We start from the raw sequence: 12,497 nt of genomic DNA on the forward strand, positions 1-12,497 counted from the left end.
TTGAACATAAATAGAGCCTTATTATATCAAAGTTTAGTTGTTTAGTGGAAGAAGATCCAGAGCTCTGTAATCAGAAGGATTTAGTGATGAGGATTTTAGAAGAACTAATTTTAATGCTCGCCTATGGAGACTCAAAAAGATGTTTTAAGAGTAATTTCACTAACTGAATCCCATAATGTTGATGCGTCATTAATGTGGGATTCGACATAAGCATTAAAGAATAACTTGCGACAATGATGATTTTTTTTAAAATGTTTTATTTTAGATAGTTGACAGATACTTTTTTTTTTTTACACTTGTTTGCACAATAGTGAAATATTCACAGAGAAAGAGAGAGAGAGATAACTTGCGACCATGATAACTTTAAAAAGTGTTTTATTTTAGATAGTTGATAGATACTTTTTTTTATACTTGTTTTCACAATAGTGAAATATTCACAGAGAGAGAGAGAGACTGAGAGAGAAGAACGTTGTTATGTGTTGTTTCGTTTCTTTTTTTTTCATGGAATGCCTGGTATTCGGGGTCTTTTTTTTCACAGCTGGCGGTTCTGAGTCATACCTCTCCAAGAATGAACGAGGCTGTGAATGAAAGTACTGCCATTCCTCCCAGCTGTGTCCTGGAAACTTATGAAACCCAGTTACAGCAAAGTTTGTTCCTTTTTGTGTTAATATATCGAGTGAGGGAAAAACCCACCTGGTCTGGCAACTTGCTCAATGGACTGGCGACCTGCAAGTGTGTGTGTGTGTGTGTGTGTGTGTGTGTGAGAGAGAGAGAGAGAGAGAGAGAGAAGAGTTTCTTGTCTCCATGTCTGTTCACTCAGAGTTCTGTCAGATGTTGTGTGTGTGTGTGTGTGTGTGTGTGTGTGTGTGTGTGTGTGTGTGTGTGTGTGTGTGTGTCTGTGTGTTTGAGAGGCGTTTCTTGTCTCTATGTCTGTTCACTCAGAGTTCTGTCAGATGTGTGTGTGTGGTGTGTGTGTGTGTATGTGTGTGTGTGTGTGTGTGTTTGTGTGTGTGTGTGTGTGTGTGTGTGTGTTGTGTGTGTGTGTGTGTGTGTGTGTGTGTGTGTGTGTGTGTGAGTGTGTGTATGTGTGTGTGTGTGTGTGTGTGTGTGTGTGTGTGTTTGAGAGGAGTTTCTTGTCTCTATGTCTGTTCACTCAGAGTGCTGTCAGGTGTGTGTGTGTGTGTGTGTGTGTGCGTGTGTGTGTGTGTGAGTGTGTGTGTGTGTGTGTGCGTGTGTGTGTGTGTGTGTGTGTGTGTGTGTGTGTGCTTCTATGCACAGCTCTGAGAGTGACTCTATGCAACTGAATCGGTGTCATTAACTCCACGATTATGAAGATAATTTATCCAAAGGCCTTTTCACCCATTTCAAAATTTCCACGAACAACCATGTAATCAAAGGATCTACTTGCGCGCGCTCACACACACACACACACACACACACACACACACACACACAAACATATTTTTATTCTTTATTCTCAAAGAATACACAAATATCTTTTTATTCTTTATTCTCAAAGAATACACAAACATCTTTTTATTCTTTATTCTCAAAGAATACACAAACATCTTTTTATTCTTTATTCTCAAAGAATACACAAACATCTTTTTATTCTTTATTCTCAAAACACAAACATCTTTTTATTCCTTATTCTCAAAACATATACATCTTTTTATTCTTTATTCTCAAAGAATACACAAACATCTTTTTATTCTTTTTTCTCAAAGAATACACAAACACTAAACAAAAACCACATGAGAAAAAAAAAGCACGGTTGAATGCAATAAGAAATGAAGGCAGAATCAGATTCAATGAGACTCCAAACTGTGCAGACTAATCTTTATACACAACACGATATCAACCGATTTGAAGAAAAAAAATTGCGATGAATGGGGGAAGGGGGGCGGGGGGGGGGGGGTAAGTTGAAGGAGGGGGGGTGAACTAATGTGTTGGGCAAATGCCCGGACTGCGTATAAACCCATCGCCCTGATCAGTCCTTGAGAAATCCATCATAAACAGCAACAGCAACAACAGGAGAAAAAAAAAAAAAAAAAAAAAACAACTACAACTAATATCAACTAGCCACAGGTATTGGGACATGCGTATTCAATCATCATCATCATCATCACGCATACAACCCGTGCACTTTTTTGTGTGTTAGTTTGTTTTAAAACCAACACACACAAAAAAAGGAAAACAAGAACAACAACAAGAAAGACAAGGCCTTCAAGATCTCACTTGTGATACACACTTGAAGAAGAAGAAGAAAAAAACCTTATAAAAATAAAAAATTGTTTGTTGAAATGTGTTCTCTATTCATTATTATAATTATACACAGCTTTGCTATAAATAAATAAATAAATAAATAAAATAAAATAAGGGGCTTCAATGCAGATTCGATCCACCAATGTCTGGATCGAGGAGTGGTTTTACTCACTGTGCAAACGCGAGTTCGCTGTTGATGTTCAAAAATTATTATTTGAGCATGTTCTTTGAGCAGAATAGATTGGCAACGGCAACTGAAGTCATAACACGGTTTAAATCATGTTATTTTGGTATATCTCGGGCATTTAAAAAAAATCTTTCAAGACCGAGGTAAAGGAGATGTTCCCATTGCCTCAAAAACACTACATGTCCGTTTTTTGTAGATCGGCAGAGATCCGTGATCGACAAGCTTTGTCTTTCCACTAATTCAGTATCCACTTTCAAACATTTATAATGCATTAAACGCGTCGATGATTATTCAAGAAGTTCTTTTAATTCGGCGGTAAAGGAAACGTTGCCATCGCGTCAGGCTTTGCAACATGTTTTGTCAAGATCAGCACTGACCAGTGCTGTGTAGATAAGGCAGTGAAACGGTCTATTCATATTTTCTTTTCTGTTCATTCTTGTTAATTCAGTGTCCACTTTAGAATATTCATATGCAGTAAACACGTCAATAATGTAGTTAGTGTCACTGTATGTGCTCTGTCCAGAATGTGTATTTCTCTGCTTTTAATTGCGAACAAGAAAAACGAAGTCATGGCGTATTCTCACCACACAATCGGGAAGCTGCAAACGGGTAACAGCGGTTTTCGGAATTTGGACCGAACATCAACGAAATAAACTGTTAATGATTCGGGCATACGGCAAAACTCGGGAGACTTGTAGCTTATTATTGTTAGCACAAGTGAGTCAAAACAAAAGGAGGAACATAAACAAGAGGCAAAGCCTTCAAGACTCACTTGTGCTTCGCACTTTATCCACTAAAGGAATCATGAGGAGAGAAAAAAAAAAAAAAAAAGATTTTAAAAAATCGTTGAAAAGTGCTCTGTATTAAATATGATGCATAAAATAAGTTTGGAAGAAAAAAAAATTATAAAAAAAACAAAAAAAACAACAACACATACACACACAAAAACAACAACAAAAAACCGCATGCGAGCGGGATCGAACCATGCATGTTCAGTTCCGATGCAAGCAGACAAATACCCCACTGCTGGGGCGCAAATGACGTCATTTGACTGAATTTAATAGTTAAAGCAAAATTGACGTTTTCTTCTTCCTGCAACAAATAGATGTGATTGTAGTGGACGAAATAACGCCGTTTAAATCATATTTTTTTGTGTGTGTTTTATTATATCTCGATTATTCTTTTATTTTATATTATAAGAATATTTATATGCAGTAAACACGTTGATGGTGTAGTTAGTATCACTGTATGTGTTCTGTCCAGGATTTGTATTTCTTTCCTATTGATTGTTAACCAGAAAAACGAGGTTGTCGTTTTCGAAAACAACCTACCTTCTTGTTGGCCTCAGTGGGAAGTGGTTTTTAGAATTTTCGGATTTCGGAACGTATATCAACGAAATAAACCGTTAAAGATTCGGAAATACGGCTTAATTCGGGAGACTTTCAACCTGTTATTGATATGACTGTGAAGATTTTTTTTCATACTATGTTTAAGCCAAATTTGGTATTGGCAAACAAAGTATTTCCAGAGAAAATGGCAATGTTAAAGTTTAACACTCTCTCTCTCTCTCTCTCTCTCTCTCTCTCACACACACACACACACACACACACACACACACACAGACAACCAAACACTGGGTTAAAACATACTCACACAAGTGAGTCAAAAAAGGAAGAGACAAAATATCAGTTTAAAAAATTAAAAAAAAGACAACATCCGAATACAAGTCATTGTGAGGGCACATATAAACATGTTTTGCTGATGACGAGGATTGGTAATTAACATGTATTTGTATTTCTTTTTATCACAACAGATTTCTCTGTGTGAAATTCGGGCTGCTCTCCCCTGGGAGAGCGCGTCGCTACACTACAGCGCCACCCATTTTTTTGCATTTTTTTCCCTGCGTGCAGTTTTATTTGTTTTTCCTATCGAAGTGGATTTTTCTACAGAATTTTGCCAGGAACAACACTTTTGTTGCCGTGGGTTCTTGTACGTGCGCTAAGTGCATGCTGATAAAGTTAAAAACAAATTGAACTATAAAGTTTAAAAACAATTTAAACTATAAATTTTCGAGAGCAAAAAAGCAAACATCTATTCTGCATCAAAAGGTTTGGCCTTGCATTCCTCTTCCTTCTCGTCCTACTACTTTTCCTCCTCCTCTTTCTCTTCCTCCTTCCTCCTTCCTCTCTTCTCCATCATCCTCTTCTTCCTCCTTCCTCCCTCCTGTGTCTTCTCTATATTCCTCTTCTTCCTCCATTCCTTCTGTTCGTTTCTCTTCTTAGTTCTGACTCATGTCGTGCTTTTTCTTCTTCTGCTCCTTTCCCATCTACCCAGGAGGAGGAGGAGGAGGAGAAGGAGGAGGAATGCTGAAAATTGCGCAAGGTATTTGATACAAATATTCTTCATCATCAAGTGTACTTGCATCATAATGTCTTAAGCACACACACACACACACACACACACACACACACACACACTCGCACACACACGCACGCGCGCGCGCACGCGTGCACGCACGCGCCACACAAGAATACCTTCCGTTGATTCAGTGACAAAACACGTATGTTACAGAATGTCAGAATTCACGCTATTATGGCTTTTATATTTACCCAGCCCGTTCCTTTCCCGCTAGCTTCAGTACCTGTTGCTTTTTTTTTTTTTAATTTGTTTGATTTTTTTTTTTTTTTTCAGTCTTACACTCCTGTTCCTCACCAACTCTCCCCACCCACACCCACACTCCACCAGGTAATTTGACTACAAACGAGATCGTACCTTGTTCACATTTGTTGAACACATGAAGTGTGGGTGGTTCTGAAATCATGTAATACATATTATCGACAAGCGAGATATTGCGATGTTAAAAAAAAGAAAAAGATAAATGAAATAAAGTTTTGTTTTGTTTGTTTTTCTTTGTTGAAAACCATTTTGAGGGGGAGGCTTTTCTTTTATAAACATCAAACATCATTGTAGAAGTCATCTACAGGCTAACACACCCAGTCTATATGAAACAAACCTCAGATTTATTGCCGAATCATTCTGTAAGATCCCCCGAAACAAACAAACAAACGACAACGTGCCACACTTTGATTTCCGTTTCCGGCCATGGTACTTCCGGTAGCTCTCTGTGCGCGGCACTGGATTCTGGCGTCGCTCATTTCGGGGTTACTCTTTCCCAACAGCCACGCCCCCCCGGGTCGTTAGTGCATCCAACCCACACACACACACACAGGCCCTGACACGAGGAACTCCTCACGAACATGAAGAGTGGAGAGGACACTGTGAACCAAGGTCACCACGAGAACAGAGCATCAAGGGACCACACGCACATTTGAGACTTACTTTTGTTGTAGTTTGTCTCTTGTTTGGGTTTTGTTTTTGTTGTTGCTGACAATGGTCTGTGGTTCTAAGCACATCGGCATAGAAGGTGGCATTGTTTCATCCAAGCTTGAAACAGTTCATTAACGCAACTGTGCTGAGTATTTTGTTCTTGTGTTCACTGATCGAAGCATGTCCTTTTTTTTTTTATTCCCGTCGTCTGAGAGGACTGTTCATTGTCACGTCATCATTCCCAGTGGGTGGTGAACGTTTTTGATTTTGATGTGTTTTTATTCATTCAAAAAACAATCAGACAAATAACACACACACACACACACACACACACGCACACGCACACGTAAAACACCAGTTAAATTCTCTCTTTAATTAATTCCACACACGGCTTGAGAGACGCTTTCAACACGGAGGTTGAAACACAGTCATCAGTGCTGGCCTGTCCGTCACTACGACAGCCTCTGTCATATGGTGTGAAGTCTCATGTGTGGGTGACCACCGTACTGGGAGGACGGGTAGGGCGGCTGCTGCAGGCCGTAGGGGGCCAGGGAAGACCCATACGAGCTCAGCGGGGTGCTGGGGGAGGTGCTGGGCATGGACATGTTCATGGAGGTCAGAGGGTAAGGGCTGGTGGTCAGGGGCGACCCGCTCAGAGAATTGTTCACGTGAGACGGGTTGTAGTAGGACGCGGGGTTGTAGCCGGTGGGGGTTGAGGGGGACCAGCCCGACGTGTCGTTCAGCTTGGGCTGCCCCAGGGACTGCGGGGAGGGGGGGTACTGGTGGTGGTGGGGGGGAGGCGCGTGGCCGGAACTTCCATACTGCTGGTGGTGGGGAGGGGGCTGGGTGTGACCTTGGTGACCCGCAAGTCCCTGGGTGAAGCCCCCCAAGGAGGGAGGGATTGAGGAGAAGGACGGGTAGGGTTTGTAGCCCGGGGAGCCGTACAGGGTGAAGGGGCCGTAAGGGCTGACGTGGTGCATGTAGGCCGGGTCGTTGCTCCTCTGCTTCTCCAGCTTGAAGCGCTTGGCCCTCCTCAGAAAGCTGCCGTTGCCGAACATGTCCCCGCACTGGGGGTGTAGTGCCCAGTAGTTGCCCTTGCCGGGCCGGCCCGGGGCCCGCGGCACCTTGACGAAGCAGTCGTTGAGCGACAGGTTGTGGCGGATGGAGTTCTGCCATCGCTGCTGGTTGTCCTTGAAGTACGGGAAGCGCTCCATGATGAACTGGTAGATGTCGTTCAGCGTCATCATGCCCGAGGCCGAGTTCTCGATCGCCATGGTGATGAGGGCGATGTAGGAGTACGGCGGCTTGACGTCGGCGAACCGCCTGTTCTGCTGGGACAGGGTGGACGTTCCGGAGAACCTGGCGGGGTCCATGTTGCTGTCGTCATCCTCTTCCCCCAGCTCTGGATCGGTCTTGTTGGGGTCCGAGTTGGATGACGCCTCTGGCGGTGCCGCTCCTGCTCCTGCTCCTGCTGCTGCTGCTGCTGCTACAGCCGCTGTGTCCAGGTGGAGGTCTGCCTGCTGCTGTCTGGGCATCTGGCCGTTGGCCGGGGACGTCGTCTGACGGCTGTCGTCGAGGTGTGAATGTGCAGAGTCGTGGCTCTTGGGGCTGAAACACAACGTTGACCAAACTGAGGGCTCTTTCTACAACAACAAGGGACTTGGTGGTCGTGGCGGTGGTGGTGGTGGTGGAGATTAAGAGGAGAGAAAAGGATTTGTTGTTATTGTTTTGTTTTGGGTTTTTGTTGACTCACTTGTGTAAACAAAGTGAGTCTATGTTTTGACCTGGTGTTCAGTTGTCTGTGTGTGTGTGTGTCTGTGTGTCCGTGGTAAACTTTAACATTGACATTTTCTCTGCAACTACTTTGTCAGTTGACACCAAATTTGGCATAAAAATAGGAAAAATTCAGTTCTTTCCATTCATCTTGTTTAAAACAATATTGCACCTCTGGGATGGGCACAAAAAAATAAAGAATGAAGCCTAATTATATGCAAACTGCATTTACTGTTATGTTTATATTTTTTGTATTCTCTAAACTTGGCACTTTGATCTGATATTCTGACCCAACAACTAGAGCAGTCATTTTTTTTTTCATTTTTTGTTCAAACAGGAAATTCTTTTCCTAAGCATGGAAGTTTTATTTATTTTGCAAACGTTTTGGTGCAGATAGTAAAAAAAGGGAAATTACTCTGTAATTAATGCTAGGGGAGTTAATTTGCTTTAAACTGATCTTTCTCATCTTAAACATTACATTTTGAAATTATACTCAATACATAAAAAGCTTGGATTTTTTTTTTTAAGTGTATCACAATTGAGTCTTGAAGGCCTTGCCTCTCTTGTTTTGTTTTGTTTTTGCTTGACAATATTTCTGGTTTCTTCTCTGTGTCTGTTCGTGATAATACAGTTTACCAAGCCTTTAAGTTCAACCTGAAAACGAAAATTTTAAAAACAACAACAACAAAAACAAGAGCGTCTTATGAATAAGAGAACAAGAAAGGCAGCCTGGAACTACTGCCTGACTGAGATACTGTTATCTGATGTTCGTTTTGACAGGATGACAAAGTACAACTCACAAACGAGATAACACGGAAGTGGCTGGCATCGCGTTCTTACCGCAGAGAGCAGCCCCAATTCCAGTCAGAGAAATCTCTTGTGACAAAAACTGATACATTTCAGCAACAGTCAGAACCGATCAGTTTGCTGACATTGACCATCATCGGTTATGAAATAATCTTTGGGCGTGCAGAGCAGATCAGAACAGAGAAACAGTGACACACAATTTGCCTGCATTTGCCTGAACTGAGGAGTTTATAAAATCACTAATACTGCAGGGTAGGTGGACAGCTTACAATTCTGTGTGCATAGTCGTCAGAGTAGTGCAGTCTGGCAAGCAGGTCATAGATTACAAAGAAAAAAAGAGAGAGAGAGAAGCGGAAAAGGAAAATAATACTGAATGGATATAATGTATGTAGGCCTATGTATGAAAGTCACTCGTGTCCGACTATCCGGACAGCAGAGGAGGCAACTGCTATCCTGACTATCGGGGCCAGAATTTGACTGTAATACAGACTGTCTTGCCCAAGATTCATCCCCACTGTCTCGGCCAAGAGGGTTTTTAGAACAGGCACCGTTGGGATGGTGCCCCCAAAGGCCAACAAGCCCCCAAGGCTGCAGCACTAAGAGCCAGTGCAAGCTTGCCTCCTCGTTTGAGAGTCGTAGTCCTTCACGAAAGACCAAGCTGTAAATGACTTCCTGCTGCAGAAGAGAAACTATTGACCAGACAGCTCTAACTTTATTCTATGCCCAACTGTTTGCTTCTGTCAAATTCTGATATACGAGTAAGCCAAGCGTTGGGCCAAAGAAACATGTCAACCCTCTCAGTGCCAAGCATATTTCATGCTCAGTTACAACTATTTGCCAAGGGATTTTGGTCACGGAGGTAAAAAAAAAAAAAATTTTTTTTTAATTGCACTATGCAAACTACTGAACGAAAGTAGTTTCCATTACTGAAAGGAAAATAAGTACAATATCCAGTTATGACATTTTCTCGTGAATTTAATGATTTTGCGATAATTCCTGCAATGATGTGGATGAATACTTCGTCCTGGGGCACTGAAGGGGTTAATGAGCGACAAAAGGACCTAGCCACAAAGGGGTGAAAAACATACAGAAAAGAAAGTGGGGTCAGGGTAGAACAGTAAAAACGATTATATTTCTGGGGCAGGATTTCCAGAAGGTGTAGATGCTGTCAATAATTGAAAAGCAACCCAACATTCCAGCAGGGAAACTGAGCTCTCTTGTTTTATAGCCGCTGAATCAATGTGTGTTAGATATTTGTTGTTTGTTTTATGCCACAAGGCATTCTTTTTTCGCATTAACTGTTATTTATAATCTGTGGAAAAAAATCTCTTGGAAACGTCCTGGACAAAGGTTTCAGTTTCAGTTTCAAGGAGGCGTCAAAGCGTGCGGGCTGACCCATATACGCTACACCACTTTTTTTCTTTTAAGGAGCAGATGGCTGACCTATGCATAAACCCAACCCACTAATCAGAGCCCTCAGAGTCTACCTAATGTATGCATGAAACACTAGCCTAAACACAAATTCGATTGTATATGCATGTATGCATGTGTGTGTGTGTGTGTGTGTGTGTGTGTGTGTGTGCGTGTGTGCGTGCGTGTGTGTGTGTAACGGAAAAGTAAGCACATTTTAGATATGATACAAAATGAAAGATGCATAAAGGGCAAAATGATTTCAACAAACAACAAGAACAGTTCAGCAGGAGACAGGTCTCCAAAAGTGCCAATCAATAACCAGTGACCTGGGGCCACCCTCAAGCGGACACCCTGTGCAGATTTCCCCCCCCGAGTCAGTAGCCAGTTGTCTCGCAGTAGTCTGAACAACCCATACACAATGCAAACCTGTATTGATTATACGAGTCGTCAGCTACCTCGCTGTCTCACCTATGCTGACTTACCTGAAATGATCTGTCGACACGAACGCTGAGTAACCTTTGTGTCCCATTATTTCTCTCACGTTCACCTCACGTGAGCTGTTGCGAAAAAAGCTGTAAAACATGAAGAAAGATAGACAAAACTTGAAATCATAATATTATAGTAGAATCTGCCAGTCTAGGCTCTCTAAGCTTCAGGGTGAACAGGGCTATAAAACATGAAGAAGAAAGAAAGAAAAAAACTTATAATCATACAGCAGAAATTATTCTGCCAATCAAGGTTCTCTAAAGCTTCAGAAAGTTGAGCTCTCTGTCTTCACAAAAGTTTTGACTCAGAAAACAAAACTTGTAATCATACAGTAGAAGTTATTCTGCCAATCAAATCTCTATAAAGCTTCAGAAAAGTTGAGCTATCTGTCTTCACAAAAGTTTGGACTCAGTCCCTCGAATAACACGGAACCAAGACCCGATCCTTCAACAGTTTGACCTGAAGGGCTTTGTGTCCAGTAGGTCGTTACACTCCACCTCAAGGAAATAAATGAATAAGTAACTAATCAATGAATCAATAAACAAACATCAAAAGAAGCCTGTTTCTTTACCAAATTCATGAAGACCCGGTACCAAATTATTTCAGATCGTTATGCCCCGTGAAAGTTATTCGCTTCTGTCCTCACCTGAAGGTGAACTGATACACGGCCTTTCAATTCAAACAGCGATGTTAAATTTGGGACACATTCGCTGCTTCAGCGGCAATCCTATAGAATTATGTCCCCTCAGCCGTCTATGCAAGCTTTCAAAACATGCTTCAACAAACACGTCACAGTCCTCGAGTGAATAAAAGAAGAAAGAACCAAGAAAAAGGGCACAATGTTGATTGAATTCCAGAACATTTTATCAGACAATAATAACAGTCTGACCCTTACCTGAAATAAATCCCTCAGTGGTAGTTACGTACCAGAGAACATTACATGAAGTCAAGATTATTGGTGATTAAAAAAAAAAAAATGATAAATTGTGGTCTTGTTATCCATTACCTCCTTCAGCTAGTTGTGTTGTTCTTTAACACAGTGCCAATACATTTGTGTCCGGTGATTATTACTCTTACTTATGATAATTTACTTATTTTTAGTTAGTTGGTTGGTTAGTTGGTCAGTGAGTTAGACAGGCAGGCAGGCAGGTAGGTAGTAGTAGCTGTTGTTGCTGCTGCTGCTGCTGTTCTTGTTATCATTATGATGATGATGAGGCTGCTGATAATAAGAATGATATTGATAATAACTATGATATCAATAATGACAATAATAAAAACAACAAAACAAAATAATAATAATAATTATCATTAACATTATTATTATTATTATTATCATTATTTTCATTCTAATATCATCATCTTAGATTAACGAAACTTCAGTGCTTAGCTTTCTGACACAGTCAGACACAGGCTGGAAGCCTTTGAACTCGTCAGACACACAAAATAATTGCTGAACTGCGAGACAGCGAGGCCAAAAAGCTTGTCGTCGTTGACTGAAGTTCTGATAAAAACATGGGATAGGGCGGCGAGGGATTGAGGGGAGGGGGGGGGAGGCGGGGGCGTGGGGGTAAGGGGGGGAGGGATTGAGGGGATGGGGGTGTGGGGGCAAGGGGGGAGGGATTGAGGGGATGGGGGCGTGGGGGGTAAGGGGGGAGGGATTGAGGGGATGGGGGAGGGCGTAGGGGTAAGGGGGGAGGGATTGAGGGGATGGGGGGCGTGGGGGGTAAGGGGGGAGGGATTGAGGGGATGGGGGGCGTAGGGGTAAGGGGGGAGGGATTGAGGGGATAGGGGGCGTGGGGGTAAGGGGGGAGGGATTGAGGGGATGTGGGGGCGTGGGGGTAAGGAGGGAGGGATTGAGGGGATGGGGGGCGTGGGGGTAAGGGGGGAGGGATTGAGGGGATGGGGGGCGTGGGGGTAAGGGGGGAGGGATTGAGGGGATGGGGGGGGCGTGGGGGTAAGGAGGGGGGGGGGAGCTTTCTTTTCCACTGCGCCTAGCCACACCTCTGGGAGCTCCACTGCTGCCCCTCACTGCTCCTGGACACCAGGTCACACGAAGTCTTGCTTGCAGGTGGAGAAGGCCTCTCGAGCATCCAAGCCGGCCAGCTGGGGATTTCTTCATTGGTTTTTGTGAACAAAGCTGGCCTCGCCTCGTCTTGCCTTTGCCTTGGCTTCGGGTGATATCTTGTTATAAAACATAGAAATTAGTTGCTAGTGGTGCCAATATAAAACCAAACTATAA

At 42.6% G+C, this 12,497-nt stretch overlaps 1 protein-coding gene across 1 annotated transcript; it reads right to left on the reverse strand.

Annotated features, from left to right (window-relative positions):
• Nucleotides 1-6,246: 6,246 nt before the first annotated feature.
• Nucleotides 6,247-7,210, reverse strand: LOC143297519 (forkhead box protein B2-like). The gene is made up of 2 exons (XM_076609919.1): nt 6,646-7,210; nt 6,247-6,558 (listed from the first exon to the last, which is right to left on the reverse strand). Exons 1-2 carry the CDS (start codon nt 7,150-7,152, stop codon nt 6,247-6,249), a joined length of 819 nt encoding a protein of 272 aa, XP_076466034.1. The 5' UTR covers nt 7,153-7,210.
• Between the last annotated feature and the right edge of the window lie 5,287 nt (nt 7,211-12,497).

Source organism: Babylonia areolata, chromosome 22 (assembly GCF_041734735.1).
Source record: "Babylonia areolata isolate BAREFJ2019XMU chromosome 22, ASM4173473v1, whole genome shotgun sequence".
Classification (NCBI taxonomy): domain Eukaryota; kingdom Metazoa; phylum Mollusca; class Gastropoda; order Neogastropoda; family Buccinidae; genus Babylonia; species Babylonia areolata.